General features: G+C 45.8%; 1 protein-coding gene and 1 long non-coding RNA gene across 6 annotated transcripts in view; one reads left to right on the top strand and one right to left on the bottom strand.

Annotated features, from left to right (window-relative positions):
* Nucleotides 1-207: 207 nt before the first annotated feature.
* MTMR1 (myotubularin related protein 1) overlaps nt 208-23,417 on the bottom strand; it is a 61,273-nt gene continuing 38,063 nt past the window's right edge. For all 5 annotated transcript variants that reach the window (XM_070290593.1, XM_070290594.1, XM_070290595.1 and 2 more), the window contains 6 exons: nt 19,212-19,397; nt 18,341-18,547; nt 14,809-14,901; nt 9,796-9,909; nt 5,077-5,253; nt 208-2,317 (listed from right to left, as the gene is read on the bottom strand). In XM_070290593.1, the coding sequence (XP_070146694.1) occupies nt 2,156-2,317; nt 5,077-5,253; nt 9,796-9,909; nt 14,809-14,901; nt 18,341-18,547; nt 19,212-19,397 (939 nt within the window). In that variant the 3' untranslated portion in view covers nt 208-2,155. The remainder of the gene's footprint in view (nt 2,318-5,076; nt 5,254-9,795; nt 9,910-14,808; nt 14,902-18,340; nt 18,548-19,211; nt 19,398-23,417) is intronic.
* On the top strand, nt 4,868-8,779 carry LOC138930403 (uncharacterized). The gene is made up of 2 exons (XR_011446179.1): nt 4,868-5,597; nt 7,672-8,779. It is a non-coding gene; the product is annotated as an uncharacterized lncRNA (long non-coding RNA).

Below are 23,417 nucleotides of genomic sequence, written 5' to 3' on the forward strand. Positions count from 1 at the left end.
CAATGCAGGAGACCCAGGTTTGATCTCTGGGTCGAGAAGATCCAATGGAGAAGGGAATGGCAACTCCCTCCCATGTTCTTGCCTGGAGAATCCCCACGGACAGAGGAGCCTGGTGGGCTATAGTCCATGGGGTCGCAAAGACTTGGACATGAATGTTTACTAATTTTCCACAAGGGAAAAATTACCAAAAATAAAGACAACAAAAAATGAGACCATGGAGCAAACATTATTTTAATTACAGATTGAAATACAGTGCATCAGATGAGGCAAATATCATACTGTACCAGTCTTTAAAAATCTGAACCATAAAGGTTTTACATTCTAGTACACTTAAATAAAACCAAGAAAGAATTGCTTACATAATAAAACTATATTTCAAGTTGTTTTAGAAACAGTTCTGTGCTAGGAAGACACAAAGGAAATGCTCTATTGTGCTGCTCTGAAACCAAATGGGAGCTTCTAGGGGTCCTCCTAGGGCCCAGCACGTGGAAGGGGGAGGGGTGGAGTGGGGCAGCTCCCTGCAGGTGCAATCCCTGTGGCAGGCTAGCTGACCTTGACTTCTCTGGTTCTCACAAACATCATCCAGTCCACAACAAGGTTAGTGGTCTTAGTGCAGCGGGGGGATTATGTATAGATATTTCCAAGGAAAAAAATGGGTCCCCGTTTGTAAGAAATCCACATATCAATGAATAATCCAGCATACCCATTCATAAATAAGGTTTTAGCTATTCTGGAAGCAGGAATCAAAAGTTACATCAATTAAAATGCAGTTTAGAAACAAATTCCCCAGATGGTAAAAATGGAGACTTTTTTTAAGGTTATCAAATTGCATAGAATAAATATACCTTACAGATACCAGATAATTTTCTATAAGAATCAGAAGGTTCCAAGTTGAAAAACATCTATTCTCTTAAGTATTTAAGTGTAAAAAAAATGTTTGTTTTCAAAACTAAGGTCAATATGGAGGGCTTTGGGTAGCATCCAGTAATTTGAAACCAACCAGATACTACCATGAAGTTGCACTCAGGTCTCCTCCACTCAAAGGCAAGCTTAATTCCTCCAGGGGGATGGGGTCTTGGGGGCTGGCGGGTATGGGCGCAGTGCTGGGCACAAGGAGGAAGAGGGCAGAGTGCAAATGTGCAAGACTCTGACTCGCCACCCAGAGCAGTTCAGAGCTCTAGTGCTAGTGGATGGAGCGTCTGATGGTCAATGAATGCCTTCTCAGACTCATGGAGTCCTGGAGCCCAGAGACAGAAGCCGTGAGATGGGCAGGAAAAGGCCCGAGAGGCTCTGAGACCAGGAAACTGAGGGAGGTGAACACTCTGCTTTTGGCATCCAAAGTCACAGTGCCGTGGTGGCTTTAAAGTACCAAAATGCAGTGACAAGAATAAACTGAGTTTGAAGGGATCTTGATGAAACGAGAACTATTACTTCAGACAGCAGGTAACAGGTGAGAGAAGACCCGCTTTGACAGTCAGCTGTCAGCAGTAGCAAGGGGGCAGGGGACAGGCGCCTGGGCTGCCTCGGGAGGCAGGTCCCACAGTCAGGGGAGGACAGGACACATGGTCCGAGGTGACCACATTCAAATGAACCACGTCAGAGTTCGCATGAGCTTAGCTTGACCGCTGCTCACCCAGTTCAGTCAAGCAGGTGTCTCCTTCGGTGACTAAACATTAAAAAAAAAAAAAAAAAAAGGACATAGGAAAATAAAGGTATGTTTCTCTTTTTAAAAAATACCTTATATGTACACACTGGTAACTGATGCAGCAGGACTGCTGGCATGGGGAAATGGTGATGGTCTGTCTTCCCCAGCCAAGAGTTAACTGTCAGGCCCCAGGGTTTGGAGCTAAGAGCCGAAAGAGGCCCTGTGGCTGGCAACACAGCCTTTAAAAGGGGGTGGTGGGTTGGTTTTTCACAAGGATGTCCCATCTTGAGCCTGAACCCTGCATTCTACTCGCCCAAGGGTCCCCCACATGGCCCTGGGCAAGTGCTGGCAGGAGGGAAAGACGTGCTGATGCCACAACAGCACTGATGAGTGGGGGCCGTCCCCTAGCACAGATCCGTCACTGGTGGGAAGTGCCACCCAGACGAGGCGGGCACAGGGCTTCATGAGGAACGTCACAGGAGCCCCGCCTGGGCCACAGGGACAGCGGTATCAGACTGACGTGTGCACGGGTGTCACTGAGTGCGATGGCGAGGAGCCCCGCTCCGACGAGGCTGAGGCGCGCGCCGCCACTTCCCGCTGCAGGTCCTCCACCCGCTTCTGCAGCTCTGCGCGGACGGCCAGCAGCTCCTTGAGGTTCTGGTGGGTGGGCGTCTGCAGGTGGAGATGCAGGTCAGCCCAGCCCCAGCCTCCTGACCCTCACCCCCCACCTCTGCCCAGGGGGCCAGGGGCCCGCCCTGGGAGTTGTGGCTTGGCTGAAGCATGGGGACTCCATTCTCCCTCCCAGGGGAGCCAGACCCCTGGAGGGGCCCAGGGCCAGGTGATCCCCTCTGGGCCTGAGCTGCCAGTTGGCAGCATGGACCTCACACTGCTGACGGAAAACCCTCCCTCCACCGTGAAACTGTGTTCGGCTTCATGAGCGAGAACAGGCACGAGCAGAAGGCCCTGGAGAGGGCAATGCTGGGAGAGGGCCCGGGCCCCCGGCCCCTTGTCCATGTTCACAAAACCTCTGGCAGCCTCACCAGCACCCCCGCCTTGCCTCACCCTCTTGGACCAAAGAGGGATGAGAGGGGCCTTACCAGGGTGGAGGTCCACCAGCCTGAAGCTTGGGGTCATGGCCCCCACGTTCTCCTGCACTCAGCTCACAAGCTCTCATCATCACCTGCCACAGCCCTTGTGAATCTCAGCAGACCGGGGTGGGCAGATTCACCAGCTGAGGGGGCACGGGGTGGGGGTCTGGGTAGCTCCCCCTTGGCCCCTGTCCATGATCTCAACAGAAGCCTCTAGCCTGGGTCCTGAGCCCCAGCCAGGCCCTGAGACGCCATGGACACCTTCCAGGTGCTTCTTCTTGCTGCCCTGAAGGTAAGACCCTGACCTTGTGTGGTCTGACCCCAGCCTGCCTCCCCTGCTCACCTTTCACTGGGCCCTGCCCCTACTCCCCTCCTTCATTCTCAAACCTCCCAGGTTTTGGCAGATGCCTTGCATTCGCTGGCCCTTCTACCTGGAGCTCTCTCTCCTCTGACCCTTTTCACTCACACACTGGGCTTCATCCTGTAGGGACTGGCTGGGTGGGAGTCCTCTCGGAGACCCATCCCTACCGGGCCTGCGTGTTTCATTGTGCCCTCCCCAGAGAGTCCGGGAGCTGTCCCATTAGGGATGTGAGTAGTGATCACCCCGGTGGAGGAAGAGGGGAAGCAGGGGACAGATGAAAAAGGGACTAGACTGAGAGTGAGTGACCAGAGACGTGAGCACATGAGAGAGATTCAAGACAGAGGGACAGGTCCAAGCAATTTGGCTAGGTGCGGTCAGGGAGGCACCTAGGTGTCTCCAACACAGTAGGGTGCTTGGGAAGCAGCCCGGAAGAGGCTTGGAGCTAACTCCTGACTTTGGCCCCAGGAAGGAGGGAGGGGGTGGTAATGTGGGAGTCTGATGGCAGAGACCCCCCCAAATAAGGAAAGTTGCCTTAGTTGCTGATTCCAGAAGCCGCTGGGGGGTGGGCAAAGCTCCTCTCTTAGCCTTGGGCCTACTTGTTATGTCCCTGCTGTGGAGGACTTGATTCCACTTGCTTTGCAATCAAGTGGCCATTACTAACCACCTGCTATCAGGGTCAGAGAGAGGAGACCATGCAGGTGAGCACACAGCTTCACACCTGCCCAGGCTGAGACACTCATCTTACACCTCCATGCAGCCTTTCATTCTGTTTTCTCATCCACTGTGTTCATTTACAATAAAGCAGAGAAAATGCCCATCTAGGAGCCAGTCACCCAGTGCTGCCATGTATGAGATGAAAGCCAAAAGGGTCCCAAAGGAAATAACACACAAGATGTCAGCAGGGCCCTCCTCCTCAGAGAAAAGATGCTTGTCCCCACCACTTACCCTCTGTCTGGCCCAGCTCCCTTCCCCCCCACTGGACACCAGCCTTCCTGCTGATCCCTGTGCCGGTCTCCACGGCCTCCCTCCTTGTTCCTGAACTGCACTGCTAGAGGGAGCTTCCTGCAACCCCAAGGGTGGCTCCTGCAGCCCCCAGATCAAGTCCAAAGGCCTGGACCTGCGCACCTTGGGCCTCCAACATCACCAAGGCCTGGCCCACTCCCCAACCTGCTCTGGGCCCAGGCCCTCCACTACAGGACTGTCACGGTGCTGACTTTGGCTGTGTGAGTTGGGAGTTGCATGAGGTGTGGGTGTCACCCACAGAGGGAAGGGGCCAGATTTGGGAACCATGCTTCTGAGGCAGTCTTTTGAAGGCCACGGCCAACTGTTAAGTGTCCACGTGCCATGGGACTAGTAAGATGGGTGCTTCTTCATACAGGCATGAGCATAGGGACTGATGGCTTCCTGGCCACAAAATTGAAAACCTGTATTTACAATACTGACCACTGACATTGTCTAACTATACTGTTAGGTTTCGTGGGAAAAGGGCTAAGACTATCTCCCTGGTTTCAGATATTCTTAATAAAAGAGCATTTTACAACTCTTAATAAAAGTTGGTTTGTTTGCTACTCAAAACATACATTCAACCCAGGATCTGGGTGGGTGGTAGGTAGAAATGTGCTCCAGCCCCAGTGATGCTCAGTGTGTCTGCGTCAGTGTGGACACGCCGGCTGCCCTCATCGCTCAGACACGGGAAGCAGCTAATGGCCTTATGTCTGTGTTAAACATTTGCCTCATGCATGGTGACAGAAGCTGGGCCCTCAGAGGGGGTGCAGGGGAGGGGCAGAAAAGGTTCTCAGGGCATCGCCTGCCAGCATGGTGAGAGGCCAAGGGCAGGGAAAGCATTCTGAGGAACGAGGCGGCGAGTGGGTAGGAAGCAGTAACTTAACAACTCTTCATCAGCTCTGTGCTTTCATATATTCTACACCACCATCTTTCCTTGGGCAGAAAGATACGCTTTTTTCAAAATGAGAAAAACATACCTGAGGCCTCATTCGTGGATTCCATCGCACGTAATAGTTTACCCATAATTCCAAATGACTCAGACTAGCAACAGGATAGAGGACATGGTTCTCATAATTCACAAAGAAGGGATTAGAAAATTCATCCAGCTGGCTATTGATATATGACCATAAAGATACAGTCTTTGTAGATACATCCTGAAAACCAAACAAGGAATACAGTGAAAAAAAATTCAACTTTCCTTCATATCCTCAAGAGCTCGTATCAAGTAGAGAAAAGGACTTGAATAATGAAGTGAGTTCAAATGATAAAATCAGGAACATTTATTAAGCCCCACCCCACCCCACTGTGTGCATGACCTAGAGGTGGAGCAGTCTCAAAAACATACTGCTGAGTGAGATGACATCTGGTGACTGTGACTATGTGAAGGCAGAACGAGAACTTTCTACCAACTGCAGGATGATGGTGCCCCTATTTAACAATACATTTTTTATTCTTTTTTGCAGCTTGCTCTTGTGACCCTTAATATTAAGGACCATAGGTAAATTTACAGATAATATTCCTTTCACTGGAACGTCATGACTATCTGAGGGTAAAGCCTTATATAGAGAACGTATCATTAAATTATAGATCACCACCTCCCAATTTTACAGTACATTGTCAAAATGACAAAATGGTGAGGCCAGGAGTGCTTTCCACCAATCTGCTGACTACTCCCCAAGTTATCTAGACAGAGGAGATTCAATTAGGACTGTTTCATATTTTATAAGAAACAGCAGCAATATTTCATGGAACCCCAAATAGCCAAAACAATCTTGGAAGAAAAGAACAAATATGGAAATCTCACACTTCCCAATTTCCAAACTTACTGCAAAGCTGCAGTAATCAATACAGGTGGTATTGGCATAAGATGGATAGACATCAATGAAACAGAATAGAGAGTACAAACTGTCACATTTATGGTCAACTGATTTTCAACAAGGATTCCGAGAAAATTCAATGGGAGACTGTTTCAACAAACAGTGCTAAGAAAACTGGATAAAGGTTCGATGCATGAGACAGGGTGCTCAGGGCTGGTGCACTGGGATGACCCTGAGGGACGAGATGGGGAGGGATGTGGGAGGGAGGTTCAGGATGGGGAACACATGTACACCTATGGCTGATTCATGTGAATGTATGGCAAAACCCACCACAATATTGTAAAGTAATTAGCCTCCAATTAAAAAAAACTGGATAACCACATGCAAATAAGTGAACCCTTACCTCCTGCCACATACAAAAAGTAACTCAAAATCGATTATATACTTAAACATAAAAGCTAAAACTATAAAATTCTTAGAAGAAAACACAGGCTTAAATTTTCATGACCTTGGCAATGAAATCTTTGATAAGTTAGACTTCATCAAAATAAAAAACTTGTGTGTTTCAAATGACACTACCAAAAACGTGAAATGACACTGCAGAGTAGAACAAAATATTTGCAAACCATATCTGATAAGGAACTTGTACATATAAAGAACACATAAGAAACTCTTCTCACTCAATAATAAAATGACATGTGTGCATGCTGTGTTGCTTCAGTCATGTCCGTCTTTGTGACCCCATGGACTGTAGCCTGGCAGGCTCCTCTGTCGAAGGGATTCTCCAGGCAAGAATACTGGAGTGGGTTACCACGCCCTCCTCACAGATAACTCAAAAATGGGCAAAGGATCTGAAGAAACATTTGTGCACAGACATATATAGATGGCCAATAAGCACGTGAAAAGATGCTCAGTATCATTAGTCATCAGAGAAACACAGATGAAAATCATGATGAAATACTCCTTCACACCCACTGGGATGGCTAGAATCAAAAAGATAAACAATAACAAGTGTCTAAAAAGATGTGAAAACAGGACCCTAAGACATTGCTTAGGGTAAATGTAAAATGTGGCAACTACTTTGGAAAAAGTCTGGTGGTTCCTCAAAGGGTTAAGCATAGAGCTCCTGGGTGTCTACCCAACAGAAGTAAAAGCATATGTCTTCACAGAACCTTGAACATGAACATTCATAGCAGCAGTATTGGTAAGAACCCAAAGTAGAAACAACCCAAATGTCTATCTGCTAATGACTGGGTAAACAAATGGTGGTCTCTCCATATAGTGGAATATTATTCACTCATAAAAAGAGGATGAGGCACTGGTATATGCTAATTATCCATGATCTTTGAGAACAGTATGCTTAGTGAAATAAGTCAGACACAGGAAGACAAATACTGTATAATTCAGTTTATATGAAATATCCAGAAGAGGTGAATCCCTAGAGACCGAAAATAGATGAGTAGTTGCTGGGGCTAGGGGGAGGGGGATTGGGGAGTGTCTGCTATTGGGTATGGGCTTTCTTTTTTGGGGGGATGAGAATTTTAAGAAATTAGATGGTGGTGATGATTACACACTGAATATACTAAAGACCACTGAATGGCCCACTTTAAAGGGATTAATTATATGGTATGTAAATTGTATCTCAAGAGAGATGATTTTTTAGACTACATTTTGATTTAAAAAAAAAAGACCAAAAGAGTTTAAATTCAACATATGAACTATATTCTTCTGTTGATTTTTTTTCTTTAAAAACAGCTTTATTATGCTGGAGAGGGTGTGGAGAAAAGGGAACCCTCCTACACTGTTGGTGGGAATGCAAACTAGTACAGCCACTATGGAGAACAGTGTGGAGATTCCTTAAAAAATTGCAAATAGAACTACCTTATGACCCAGCAATCCCACTGCTGGGCATACACACCGAGGAAACCAGAATTGAAAGAGGCACATGTACCCCAATGTTCATCACAGCACTGTTTATAATAGCCAGGACATGGAAACAACCTAGATGTCCATCAGCAGATGAATGGATAAGAAAGCTGTGGTACATATACACAATGGAGTATTACTCAGCCGTAAAAAAGAATTCATTTGAATCAGTTCTGATGAGATGGATGAAACTGGAGCCGATTATACAGAGTGAAGTAAGCCAGAAAGAAAAACACCAATACAGTATACTAACACATACATATGGAATTTAGAAAGATGGCAATGATGACCCTGTATGCAAGACAGCAAAAAAGACACAGATGTGTATAACGGACTTTTGGACTCAGAGGGAGAGGGAGAGGGTGGGATGATTTGGGAGAATGGCATTGAAACATGTCTACTATCATGTAAGAATCGAATTGCCAGTCTATGTCCGACACAGGATACAGCATGCTTGGGGCTGGTGCACGGGGATGACCCAGAGAGATGTTATGGAGAGGGAGGTTGGAGGGGGGTTCATGTTTGGGAACGCATGTACACCCGTGGTGGATTCATGTCAATGTATGGCAAAACCAATACAGTATTGCAAAGTAAAATAAAGTAAAAATAAAAATTAAAAAAAAAAAAAGAAAATACCTAGACAGCCTAAGGAGAAGTTGGTATTCTGAGCCACTGGCATTAGAATAACAGATAAAATTATCCCAGGATGTTTTCTTCAGATGCTCCCCCAGATGCAGCCCCTTCCTAATTGCACACACAACCTTTACAAATATCTATATGATGGTTCTACGTTGTGTTATGATTTATTTGTCTGTGTTATTCACAAGTACATAGCAATATATGCCCAGTGTGGACTATATGCTCAAAATACTTGTTGAATGAATAAACTAATTTTTAAATACCAAGAAAAAAAATAAAAACAGCTTTATTGAGGTAAGTCATATGCCATTGAATTCAGTCTTTTTAAATTCCTATAGGCCTGTAGGAATGTGGATTTCATCCTGACATCAGTGGGAAGCCACAGGGAGGTTTCAGGCAGAGGCCCAGAATATGATGGGACTGAAGTTGGGGAATGCCCATCTGGTTACTGTGTTTGGATTGAGTGTGGAGGTCAGAAATGCAGGGAGCCAAGCTCACTTCTGGGTAGCTGCCTTAGTCCAGATGTAAGACAGGGTTGGGGGGCTTCAACACGCTTGGAGCAGTGAGAAGCGGCCAGATTATAAATCCATCCTGGGGACAGGGCTGCCAGCACTCACTGAGGGACTGAATGTGGCAGCTGGGATGGATGGGCAGAGGTGGTACTGAGTGGTGGGATGCAAAAGAGAGAGGAACAGGAAAACAGCATTTAGATCCCTGAGATGGACGAAGTCACCTAGACAGAGAACAAGAGGAGGACCAGGGCCTGTCCAGGTGACTCCAAGTTTAGAGATGGATTAAAAGGGAAAAGACTGAATGGGGAAGGCCAGCGAGGTTGGGGAAAACCACAGAGGGTGTGGGGTGAGGGAGTCATCAGCTGTGGGGAGGCTGCTAAGAGAAGGGGAGGTGGCCACTAGGGACCTGCTCTTTTCTCCTAAGTTCTCGAATATTCCACCAGGCAGAAGTCCTTTTCTCTGAACCAGAGGACACTCTTGAAACTGCCTTCTCCCAATGCTTCCTCACTTTTGATCATCTCTGTCTTTTATCCCTAAGTGAGGAGAAAAGGAAGAAGTAAATCTAATGGAGAAGCTTGATGGAAAGCAAGTTGAGCTTGCTACCTTGAGAGAAGGGGCTAGAAGATTAGACACATGCACTGGGGCTGGTGAACCCTGGGAGGGCATTTAGTGCCAGCCCTCCATTTACAGACAACAGAGGGTGAAGCCCAATGTCCTCTCCATTCAGCCCCCTTTCTACAGTGGCATGTAAGGGACAAGGCCCTCCAGCAGTCAGCAAAGCCAGGGGATAGAATACACTTACCTCTTTGAGTCGTTGCTGTTCACAGTTGCACAAAAAAGTCCCAAAGAGACAACTATAAAGGTGATCCAAAATTGTAATCAAGAAGAGTTCATTAAACTCGAATGCTGAAGGAAACTTAAATGGAGAGAGAAATAAGGTTTAGTTTTGAAGTTCAAATTCTAGAACAAACTGGTCAAAGGCTGCTAAGCTACAACTTGGAATATAGTCAAACATGAGAAGGAAAACTGGCCCATGTAGAACTTAATTAGCTATAGTTTCCAGTTCAAGCTTATAGGTCTGGCAGAGAAACAACCTGAAGCAACAAAAACTGGTGTGCTTTTCAGTGCCTAAAAAAGCTTACGGGGCTTCCATTTCTTGCCATGATGATAGAAGAGCCTGCATTCACCCTTCTGCCAGAAACAACTGGCGAGTGGGACACTTGGCAGGGCCGTGGGACTGTGATGACTCCCTGGCCTAGAATGGAAACCAGTGAGGTAAGTCCTACTGTTGTCCTAGCTTCCCCTTTGGGGGCACATTCTGAGTGAAGAAAGTTGGGGGGGGGGGGCGGTTCCAGGGAAGCGATTCAAGAAGAAATACAATGTCTTAGCAGTATATAATGTAAAAGGGGTAACACCACATGACCAAGTGGGGTTTGTCCCAGGAATGCAAGGCTGGTTTAAGATTTGAAGATCAAGGTTACTAAAAAAAATCTATTATAGTAATTCACTATATTGTGGCTCAGCTGGTAAAGAATCCACCTGCAAAGTGGGAGACTTGGATTCAGTCCCTGGGTTGGGAAGATCCCCCGGAGAAGGGAAAGGCTATCCACTCCAGTATTCTGGCCTGGAGAATTCCATGGACTAATAAGTCCATGGGGTTGCAAACAGTCAGACATGAATGAGTGACTTTCACTTTCACTATACTAACAGAATACGGAAGAAAACCACATGATACTCTCAGTTGCCATTTTAGCTTATTCTTCATGGGACTTAGCACAATTACAGCAAAGAATGACCATTGCCAAGAGGTTCTAGCCAGTAGCTGACATTTAGTAGCCATGATAGAGATGCTTTGCAAATGGTAACAACAGTCCTAGCAACAGGTGTGTACTGGGAGCTGACCTTGTACCAGAATTCTAATTTAAAAACATACTGAAATATTCATCACCTATTCAATGAAGCAAGGCCAGTTAGAACAAAACCAAATAGAACTACTCAGCATTTTTGTGTCAAGTGTACTTTAAAGATCTGTTCCTTAATCAGAGATGTTTGCACGCTATTGCAACTAATTATGTCATCTGTAGGGTGACAACCAGGGTCACCAACAGAAAGTTTATTTTTGAAGTTTATCTTTAGTACTTTACTAGGCCAGAGACAAGCTTCTCAATTAGAAACAATGGTCAACACAGGTCTGTCCAGACTTCATCAAAAATTGTTCTTTTCCTCACTAGGCAAGCAGAAGTTCTGCTCAGCTGCCCTAGATTAAGACTTGTCTCTCTCTACATTAAGGACTGCTTTCAGAGAAACACACAACTCTCTTCTAGGGAGCCCCATGAAAATACCACTTCTTTAGAAATCTCTTGAAACTAGCTATGGATATTGTTCTAATGTTCTTAGAGGAACTAAATCAATGATGAACTAAATCAAATAAATCAGGCCAAAATGTTAAATATAGCTCCTGGTTAATCCTGTCTCAGTCTTTAAGGTTGCTCCTTGCAACTCTGTAAATGGCCTCACCTTCCAAATGGCTGTCTTTTAAAAGGCCAAGTACATTGTGTCAATTCTTCCTAGTATTTTTCCATGAAGCTTGGTTATATTCTATTAATAAGTTATTGGCACCAAGAAATTTATGAATTTTAAGCAAAATATAAGTTATGTATATTCTGAAGCTTTATTAAATAAAGGATAAAAATGGAAGGCCTGTATTTCATTTTCAAACATTTAAAAATATACATTTACCAATAGCACAGCAGAGCTTCTACTGACATAGTTTTGAAGTCATATGAGTCTTTATTCCTAACCCTGAGCCCGCAATCTGGATCTTGGAACTTGGTTCAGGGTGTTCTGTCACCACCAACCGCAAGCCTTACTCTGGTCAAGTGGTGGGGAGCAGGTGTGGGAGGTCAGGGTAGGTGGGCTCAGCCCACGCCCTTCAGCACCCACATCTACTCAAGTTAGCTCAGAAGTGCTCTTCACTTTCAAAGGGCACAGTGGTGGGAAATAGTCCATCAGCGGAAGTACCGACCTCTAGAGTGATAACAAATAAAAGAGTAAGCCTCTGGGATTCACTGTTGTTTTGGACTCTTCTGGAAGCTATACCATATACTTTAAAAAGTGTGGTCTCAAAAACCCATAGAAATCCATAATGAAATTCTGCATCTCTTGAAGGACAAAAACAACAATGATTAAACTGATCCAAAAGGGTAAAAAAGTCTGTTCAACTGGGGTTATTGCAGAATGTCTTTGAGACTGTTGTTTAGAGTCCTTCAATTACTTTTCCCCTCAATTCCTTTGATATCAGTTTGTGCACACAGACTAGCTCATTTTATTCTGATGTGTCTAAAAACGTTACACTGACATAGCTGATTTAGCAGCAGGAAACCTAAAAATAAGTTAATCTTGTCACATTAATGCAACTTTTCTAACAAGCTGCATACCTCATTCACTTGTCAATTTAGATAACGATAGTTAGACTGATCATTGATGTGCCTCATTCTAACAATTTTAAAAGAAATTAATTATACAAATTTCATGGACAGAATCTTAAAGCTGTAAGAGGCATCTGAAATCTTCTAACCCAAACCTCTCATTTTCTTAAAAATTCAGCAAACGTTACAAAAATTATATAGATTAGACGTGAAAATAGGTACTAAGCAATATGAATAATGGAAGTCAGTTTGAAGATATCTCACACACACTCTTTGTCTAGGCTTTTGGGAGGAATAAGCTACTTCACATTCACAAAATTTGGGCTGATCCCTTCAGAAACATCAGAATTATCTTCTGTGTTCAGCCATTTTATGTAATTTTTCTAAAACTTATTTCATACCTTCTAATCTTAACCTGAAGGAGAAGGCAATGGCACCCCACTCCAGTACTCTTGCCTGGAAAATCCCATGGATGGAGGAGCCTGGTGGGCTGCAGTCCATGGGGTCGCTGAGGGTTGGACACGACTGAGCAACTTCACTTTCACTTTTCACTTTCATGCATTGGAGAAGGAAATGGCACCCCACTCCAGTGTTCTTGCCTGGAGAATTCCAGGGACGGTGGAGCCTGGTGGGCTGCCGTCTATGGGGTAGCACAGAGTCGGACACGACTGAAGTGACTTAGCAACAGTAGTAGCAGTAGTCTTAACCTGAATGTAACCATCATCTACTTTTGTTGCTGACTTGGCATCAATACAAATAGCCAAGTACATGGCACTACAAAACAGTCAGACTTCAGGCCAGCCTCCATGCCTTTTGAGTATGTGTTTGCTGTTACCTGTTACTCATACCATCGGGTGCCTACCTCCGAGACCAGCCTCTTTCCATGCCCCAGCCCTCTAGCTAATTGGGTGCTTTGAATCAGCTGGGAACTGGCACTTTGATAAGGCAAGAGCCCAGTCAGCTTGGGGAAGCTAGCTTTAAAACAATCAGCCTCAGTATGCTGTTCTAAGGGAGGGCCTGAGGACTCTGTAAAATTTACTTTGGCTGCTTAGACCACCACCCCACCACAGTTTTTCTCGAATTGCCATTCTCTCGTGATCCCTGGTACTCTAGCAGCACTGCCTGGGAGCTTGTTGGGAATGCAGAGTCTCAGGCTCTTCCTTGGACCCACGAATCAGAACTGTGTTTTGGTAAGACTTCAGGGGATCTGTGTGCACCATGAAAGTTGAGCAGGATCCCTGGAGGGCTTCTGAAACAGAGTGCTGCCCGCCACCCAGTGTTATAGGTCTGGGGAAGGGCCTGAAAACCTGCATCTCTCAGTACCCGGGAGGCTGAAGCTACTGGCCTCAGGACTGCACCAGGAATCACTTGCCAGGGTTCCTGGTCCTCTCAGAAGCACCTGGGGTACTTTTAAGCAGCGCACACACCCAGGCCTCTGCCCAGGCCCAAAGAAGGGTCTCCAGGGCTGGGGCTCAAGCAAGTGCATCTTTGCTAGAAGATGGTCCTCTCCACGTGCCTGAAGCAGCCAAGGCCAGACCTCCAGCTCAACAGGAAGGCAAGAGCCCAGGCCATGCTTTACTATCCTCCCTTCCCCATAATCCCATCCAAGCAGGTGCTTGGGGAGGGCTCTGCCTTTTGTTTACTTTCTCCCTCCCACCACATCTCTGCCTCTGTTTCTGTTTCCCTCCTTTCTCTTTGGCACGCTGGCCTCACTCTCTGACTCTGATTCCAGGTCCATTTCTCTGGCACCACATCCTATGATGAGGATCAGATCCTAAGCTCAGGTTCTGATGTTGGGGATGAGGGAAGAAACAGCACATATCTTCTGGCTGAGTAGCTTGGGGAAGGGGGACCCCTGCATGGGTAATGAATGAAAGGACACTCGGCAGCCTCCCATCTGCCCCTGGCCCTGGGACACTCCCTTCCCTCCACACCGAGGGGTGGGAGGGGCTGTGGCCTGGGGCTGGGTATGGAAGGTCCTGGATTCCCTGGTCTCCACCCCTTTGTTCAGTCACATCCCCATTTCCAATACTTGGGAATCTTCCAGCACCTGCTTGGCAGGGGTCTACACATGCTCACCCTGACAGAGGGGGCAGGTAAAAGAAAGAGTAGGACGGAGGGCAGGGGCAGCTGCTGGACAGCATGACTGACCAAAAACCATATGCACAACAAAAGCACCTTTTGGTATAAAGTTGGTTGTTTCCAATTTTATGCTTATATTTCCAAGTCATTAGAATCGAACTGAGTTAAATAACAAAAGGGGTCATATTTAATACACACACACAATCTTCACTTTAAATGAACATGAAATTAAAGTTTGTCTTCAACTTTTAAGATTATGTTTGGATCAGGGTATAAAGGTCAGAAATGGACTTGAAACCTCTCACCTGTCTCGTCATTTGCCAGACACAGTCAATAAACTGAAGGAATATAGGGGATCGGTCAGCATCTGCATGGTTGTCATTGCCATGGCCCACTCGCTGAAGGGAATCAAGAGGTTAAACAATTTAATGTATGCCATGGTCCTCTCAGAAGTCACTTTAAATTGCCTAGTGGCAAGAAGCATGTCTCTTTTGTATGTCCCAAGGCCCAACAGAATTCCTGGCACATAAAGGGCTCTCAGAAATGTTCATTGCACTGAAATGACTTCCATTACTTTTAGGAAACAAAATTTCAGTTTACATGTTGATTGTTTTATAATTTTGCTTTAATATAGTTGAGATCAACAAGTTATAAGCAAATGGCCGGTCAACTTTGCACTCCAAGTGATGGGGTCAACCCCAGCCACCACACTGAGTGCTCCGTGTCAGCCTGGGATGGCAATTAGCAGCTCACAGAGCACATTATGATGGTCATTTTCTCCACAAGTGTAGTTTTCCTCCCCCATTTTTCACAAATGTCAGAAAGTTTGAGAATCAAAATAACGATTAACAGTCTACAAGTTTAAGCCAATTCAGCATGACTCAGACAATCTCAAAATCTCACTCTTGAAATGCAAATATTACCTTGCAGCAGGCCAGGTAATATCTCTGAATTTTTATTCTTCCAAGTTTTAAGATATAATGGACATCCAGCATTGTATGTCATACTTTTAAATTTTTTTGAAGCTATTAATAGATTCATATTAAAAGGTAAAAGATAATTTCAAATACATAAACAGGACTGAAAAAAACACTGGAAATGTCAACTTAAAAGACCACCCAGGAGTGAGCATTCTAACAGAAACTTCAAGTAATTTGGTGACTAAGCAAAAGGATGAGAAAGTTATGAAGATACAAGGCAATCACCACACAGGAAGAGTGACAAATACTGGGCCTATGAAACCACCACCAGCCAAGACAGAAAAAGAAATGACCAAGTCAACAATGAACATCTCAGAGGAAGTGTATTGCCTTCTTTTTTAAAAAAGACAGTTTAATTGTAAGTGAAATATGCATAAGAAATTTACCATCGTAACCATTTTAAGTGTATAGTTTAGTGGCGTTAAGTACATCACACAGTGCCATCACCAGCATCTGTCTCCAGGAGTCCCAAAACAAAAACTAGCTGGCTGACTCCCAGCTGCTGGGAGTAGGCTCACCTCAACAAGGCAGTTATAAGAAGGAAATCATCTTTTAGTAAGTTGTCTGGACTAATATATGAAGGACAGTACAGAACTGAAGTGTTGATATTTAAGCATTTATATTCTCATTCTAATAGCCATATGATCTTTTAGAGTAAGAACCAGAAGTCAGTTTTGTTTACTGGATTTTTCTTAACAGCTAGTATAATTCACAATTATGGACATTTAAGAAAGTTACTACACTTGCAAATGATTGACTCCCTATTCCCCTCCCCCAGTCCTTGGCTCCCCTCATCTTCCTTTGTCTCTACAGATTTGACTGCTCTAGATACTACAAAGGCACAGAATCGTGCAGTTTGTCCTTTTGCACTGGCTTCTTTCCTTTAACATAATGTCCTCATAGTTCATTCACATTGTAGCTGGTGTCAGAATTTCCTTCCCTTTGAAAGCTAAATAACATTCCACTATGTGGATAGACCACACTGTTTACCCCTTCATCTGTCGATGGACACTAGGTTGCTTCCACCTTTGGGCTATTAGTGAATTGTGCTGCTATGGACATGAGTGTGCAAATAAGTGTTTAAGTCTGTTTTCACTTCCTTGGGGTATATACTCAGAAGCAGAATTGCTGGATCATATGGCAACTCTATTTTTAATTTTTTGAGGCACTGCCATACTGTTTTCCAAAGTAGCTGCACACGTTGCCATATTTCTGTACTTCTCTATAATTTGTGGAAACTGCCCCTGTATTTAAGGCACATGGGGAAGTTTTACACTGACGGTTCACAATTTAAGATTTGTTCTTTCCCTTAATAGACAGGCACTGAACTCTTACAGTGCATGCAAGGCACCCCTCCTCCCAGCCCTCAGGATTTCAGGCAGTTTGATGGTATCCAGTAGAGGTACCCGGAGTATACCAAGACACATGGGACATAGCATCTGTGCTAAATCAATAATTCACTTGTGGTCTAGTCATAGGAGAAGACCTGTAAATAACAACAAAAAAAAGTGTGCCTGGAACTTCCCAGTATGAAATGGGTGTGGTAGGGCCATGGAATAAGCCAGCACCCCAGGATGGGCTGTGAGAGCGAGCTGGGTGGGACAGTCATGAGGCACAGCCCTGGTGGGAGCTTCTTTTGAGATAAAGCTTGAAAGACAAGTTTCTGACTGGCCAGGGGTAGATTCTATTAGAAGAAGTGCGGGGCGGGGGGGGGGGGGTGGTGGGGAGAGTGAGGATGCCATAAGTAGAGGGACACGGTTGAGACAAGGGAGGAAATCTGGGCACAGAAACACCAGGTATGTGTGTGCACGGACGAAAGGCAGCGTGAAGACATGGCAAGAAGGCAGCCATCTACAAGTCAAGGAGAGAGAGCTATCAGGACACACCAACCCTGACAGAACCTTGATCTTGGCCTTCCAGCCTCCAGAATGCAGACAATAAATTCCTGTTAAGCCACCCAGTCTTGTGCTACTTTGTCTGGCAAAATCTTATACACCAGTGTTCACAGCAGCATTATTCACCAAAAGGTAGCAACAACCCAAATGTCCATCAACAGGCAAATAAACAAAATGCAGTATATCCACACAATGGAATTCAGCCACGAAAAGGAATTAAAATTTGACAGATGCTATAACATGTATAAACCTTGAAAACACTGTGCTTAGTGAAATAAGCCAGTCATAGAGAGACAAATAACGTATGACTCCACTTATGTCAGAATTTAGAGTAGGCAAATTCAGGGAGATGGAAAGCAGATTAGTGGGTGTGAAAGGGAGAGGAAATGAGGAATGACTGCTTAATGTGTACAGGGTTTCCTTTCATACGTGATGAAAATGTTTTGGAACTACAGAGAGATGGTGGTTGCACAACACTGTGAAAGCACTAAACACCACTGAACTAATATTTTAAGATGGTTGATTCTATGTTATATGAATTTTACCTCAATTTTTATTTTTTTTATTTTTTTTTAGTTAATTTTTTTAATTTTAATATCTTTAATTCTTACATGCGTTCCCAAACATGAACCCCCCTCCCACCTCCCTCCCCATAACATCTCTGTGGGTCATCCCCATGCACCAGCCCCAAGCATGCTGTATCCTGCGTCAGACATAGACTGGCGATTTAATTCTTACATGATAGTATACAAAGGCATACTGACACGGAAAACAAAGACTGCCCTACCAGAGATATATTAATACAATGCTGATGTCTATAGTATTCTCTTATGGCAATTCAGTTCTCAGAGCACAAAGCCCTCGTGTATGTGTATCTGTGTGTGTGTATGAGACGTGTGATATGCATGCGCATATGATGGAACAACAAACAGTGAAACGTGCACCTCACCGTCTCAACTCACCAGTGCAAACCTATGTCCAAAGCTTATCCACTCCTTCTCTATGAGAGCCTCGAATCCTTTAATGGTGCGGTAATAACTGTCCAACATCAGCATGGCCAGAGATGTCAGCTGAGCTGTTCGGTCCCAGCCATCACTGCAGTGCACCACGACTGAGGTCTTCCCGGATTCTACTTTATCAGCAATTCTTACTGCCCCAGCAAGAAGCATCTTCAAAAAAGAAGGCACATTAAATCAGGCAACATTTAATTTCCATTACAGCAAAAAGTCCCCTGGTGGCTCAGTGGTAAAGAATCCGTCTGCCAATGCAGGAGTCCTGGGTTTGATCTCTGGGTTGGGAAGATCCCCTGGAGAAGGGCATGGCAACCCACTCTGGTATTCTTGCCTGGAGAATCCCATAGACAGAGGAGCCTGGTGGGCTACAGTCCATGGGGTTGCAAAGAGTTGGACAAGACTTAGTGACTAAACAACAACAAGAACAACAGAGCAAAAATAATTCTGTGGAGAACACTGGAAGTTCAAGTCAATAAACAAACAATGGAATCAATTTAAGAATCACTAGGAAACATTAGTATCCTGGTGGAAGTGGGGGCAGAAACTTACATTAAGGAAAAACTACACTAGTAAATAGGGTCCTTTACCAAAGGGCCACAAAATACTTTAAAAACCTGATGTGAGGAAACTATTATCCCTATTATGTCAACAAAGACCACAGTTTGGATGCTGTCTATGCAAACTATGAAAGCCCAAGTACATAGCAAAGATGCACTCATTTGCAATGCGGGGAAGACACCTGGAGAGAGACAGATAACTTTATGGCCATCCGCAGAGAAGTCTTAAGCAGATGGTGGGGAAGGACGGGCCTTCTCCATACCCGAATGTACTCTAGCCAGTGGGTCCCATCTACGTTGGACAGCCAGCGTGCCTCATCAATGGCCGGGTACGCAATCTCCTTCAGTTTTCGCAGCGACTCTCTCATGACGTGAATGTTGTGAATCTCCAGGAACATGAGTTCAGCGTTTGGGTAGGCACTTTCACTTTCATAGCCCCCACCCTTTGCCTGTGAAAACAAAAGACAGACGTCACTTCATCTCAGTGAATTTTTACTGTTCTTCTGCTGCTGCTGCTGCTAAGTCGCTTCAGTCGTGTCCGACTCTGTGCGACTTCATAGACGGCAGCCCACCAGGCTCCACCATCCCTGGAATTCTCCAGGCAAGAACACTGGAGTGGGTTGCCATTCCCTTCTCCAATGCAGGAAAGTGAAAAGTGAAAGTGAAGTCGCTCAGTCGTGTCTGACTCTTAGCGACCCCGTGGACTGCAGCCTACCAGGCTCCTCTGCCCATGGGATTCTCCAGGCAACAGTACTGGAGTGGGTTGCCAGTGCCTTCTCTGACTGTTCTTCCTAGTGCTGCCAGATAGAGGCCACTCAGAAAGCCTCAGACTCATCTGTGTATCATAATAAGCCTCCTACATCCTTGTATGAGTTTCCCATGGTTGCTGAAAGTACCACCAGCTGAGTGGCTTATAGTGACAGGAATGTCTTCTCTCTCAGTTCTGAAGGCTGGAACTCCAAAATCAAGGTACTGGCAGACCCGTGCTCCCTCAGAACCCTCTTGGAGAGGATCCTTCTTTGCCTTCTTCAGCTTCTGGTGGCCCGGGATGTTCCTGGTTTACAGATACACTAACCTCTAGCCCATCTTCACATGGTCTTCTCTTTGGGTCAGTGTCTCTTCTTATAAGGATTAGTACCCACCCTCATTCAATATGGGGGCTTCTCTGGTAGCTCAGATGGTACAGAATCTGCCTGCAATGCAGGAGACCCAGGTTTGATGACCTCCTCTTTTCACTTGATTACCCAATTACTTAATTTGCCAAGACCCTATTTCAAAGCTGGGCTGCAGCCACAGGTGCCAGGAGTTGGGACTTTAACACATAGTTTTTAAATGGAAACATAATTCGACCCACAACAATCTTCTGTCACCTGTCAGCAGTTTTAAAATGATTAACAATTAGATCTTATACAAGGTGAACTGGGTTTTAAAACCTTCTGCCATCTATCTAAATAAAAAGGTTGTACTACTGCAAATCTGTACAAAATAATTTGTAAATCTCTGAGATTTAAGTAATTTAAGTAAAATAAAATGCAAATATAACAAAAAAGACAATATGGCTCACTCTTTGGTAATCTGATAACAAAATCTTGTCCATAATTAGCTTATACTTTGTAGAGGTCAACATCCAAACCACATCTGTTATAAGAATAAGTGAAAGTAAAAGTGTTAGTCACTCAGTCACGTTCAACTCTTTGTGACCCGATGGACTGTTGCCCACCAGGCTCCCTCTGTCCATGAATTCTCCAGGCGTGAATACTGGAGGGGGTTGCCATGCCCTTCTCCAGGGCATAGAGAAACTGAAACCCCAATACATTGCTGGTAAAAGTTAAAATTATGCAGTCTCTGTAGAAAAAGATTTGCCAGTTCCTCAAAAAGTTAAACATAGAACTACCATATGACCCAGAAATTCCAGCTCCCACAGAACTAAAAACAGGTATTCACATGAAAACTTGTATGCAACAAATCGTAGCAGCGATATCCACAATAGCTAACAGCTGAAAGCAATCCAAATGTCCATCGATGAATGAGTGGAGAAACAAAGTATGCTGTATGCTTACAATGGATTATTTCTCAGCTACACAAACGAATGGAGTACTGCTTCGTGCTACAACAGAGAAACCATGAAAACATCATGCCAAGTGAAAGCAGCCAGGCACCTAAGACCAGACAGGGTATGATTCCATTTATATGAAGTGTCCAGAAGACAGCAATCCACGTGGAAAGTATTAGCGGTTGACATAGGTTGGGGAGAGGGGAGGATGGGGAGTGACTGCCAGTAGGCACAGGGTTTCCAGCTAAGGCTGTGGAAGCATTCTGGAATGAGACAGTGGTGATTGCCACATAACACTGTCAAAAGACTGGAAGGCACTGAATTGTAAAATTTGGGATGGTTTCTGGAGGAGGAACACAGCGTTGGGCTTTGGGTGATGGAGCTGTCTCGGGGAGCAGGATGCACAGCTCTGCAGCATGAATGAGGGGGCTGGGTGGTGGCTCTGGGTGTGGGTCCAGGGCTCAGGGCCAGTGTGTGTGGCCAGGACAGAAGTCAAGGTCAGAGGAAGGCCAACATTCAGGGAATGCAGAGCAAACGAGACTGAGGAGAGCAGCTAGAGACTGGAGTATAAAGAGAAAAGGGAAGAGAGTCTTTCAAAATCGAGAGGGTACTCAACTGCGTCAAAAGCTTGACAAGAAGGCACTTGGTGGCCTTACTGTAAACAGTCCGGAAACAAGAATGGTGGAGCCAGCTCCAAGGGGAAGGGGACAGGGACTGGGGAGGGCTTATCTGCACAGATGGACAGACTTCGTGGGAGCCAGTTGGCATAGGAGCAGGCTGGGCAGAGCCAGCAGCAGTCAGGGGAGGACACAGGGGTCCATGAGGAGGTGACCTTCATTTCCAGGCTGTGGGGTGCAGTGGGATGTGGGTTCCAACTGTGGGGTGCAGTGGGATGTGGGCAGGTGGGGGCAGTTCCTGTCCGAGGGCTGGTGTGTTCTGTGCAGAAGCAAACACAGCCAGCAGTCACGGATGAGAGGCGTGGGGACAGGCTGACCTGGCCCCTGGGGAGAAGGTGGGGAGCCCAGCCCTGAGCCTGAGGTTCTGCTCAGCAGTCCTGGTATGGCCCTGGGGCAGGCGGGCAGCAAGGAGCAGGGGAGCATGCCTCAGCCCGAGGGTGCAGAATAGGGGCTGCAAACACGACTGGTAGGGAAACAACAGCACGGAATGACGGAAGACTCTCCGTCCACTGCGGACAACACAGCCTATACCCTAGTCCTGCCTGTGGGGCACAGTGACGTTTTTCATAACAATATCCTTTGTACCCACTGAAGATGCTGCTGGTTGAGGGATTCAAGGCACAGGCTTTGGTGGCAGGAGCGTGGGCTTTATCATCCCAGCCCTGCCCCTCCCCCAGTAGCTCACCTTCTGTCTGAGCCTCAGATTTCTCACCTGAAATACTGCAGAGGCTCACTATGGGAATTAAATACTAACTAAATTTAAACTATCAAATGAAAGCTAATCTGTGCAAGGCTCAGCACCCCTTACCCACTACTCGGCACCTTTGTATTATGACCTCCCTCAGCACCTACCATGCAGAGCCTTGAGACAGGCAATGACTTGGACCTGGTCCCACCAAGGAAGCCTGGAGGCTGGGGCAGAGGCCCCATACCCAGTAAGTGCATGAGTGCAGAAGACACCTGCTTAGGGCTGGTATTAACCAGGAGAACCGAGTTAAAGCCAATGGGTTGCCTGAAAACTGATTACTAAAGCTCCAAATAAGACAAATAACAATCAGAAAGTGGGAGAAATAGAGCATGAGTGCCTACTCTGTGCCAGGACAGAGAGCAGGCACCTGGAGGTCTGGAGACAGAAGAGGGTAAGGAGAGTGAGAAGGGACCTGTAGGTAAAGAGCAAGTTAGCCAAGATGTCGGTGGTCAGGCAATCTCACCCCATAGCCTCTTGCTCTCACCCCACGTTTTGTAAATACATGGTTATGTAACAGCTGAGATAACTTACAGCACTGTGCATGCGTGTCATGATGTACCCGTTTGGCCATGGGCCACCCTTGCTCTGTAAATATATATAAGCTCCACCTGAAAATTCCTTGTAGGTTATGGCTGCACCTGCTGGGTCAACCACGAGAGAATACAGCATGTCTGGTGCTATGGCCACCCCACCCGCCATGAGAGAATAAATATGTCTGCAGTTCCTACAGCTCCTTGAGTTTTCTTCCAGCTCCCCTACTCACACCTTGCCTACCCTGGGTTCAGCAAACAATATGAACAGTGAGACAATTGGCAGGCTGATACAGTGAGACAGGGCCCCACATATACCCCAGCAGGAATGGAGTGGAGAGGCTCAAACTTCTGGAAGATGTGATCCTGCTGGCCAGCCCTCCCTCTATGGGGGCAAAGCAGGGTTCCAGAGAGAAGCCAGCTATGTTGGGACACTGGTCCCCACTGGCTTCCAAGTCCCC

The sequence above is a fragment of the Ovis canadensis genome, chromosome X (genome assembly GCF_042477335.2).
Source record: "Ovis canadensis isolate MfBH-ARS-UI-01 breed Bighorn chromosome X, ARS-UI_OviCan_v2, whole genome shotgun sequence".
Lineage (NCBI taxonomy): Eukaryota > Metazoa > Chordata > Mammalia > Artiodactyla > Bovidae > Ovis > Ovis canadensis.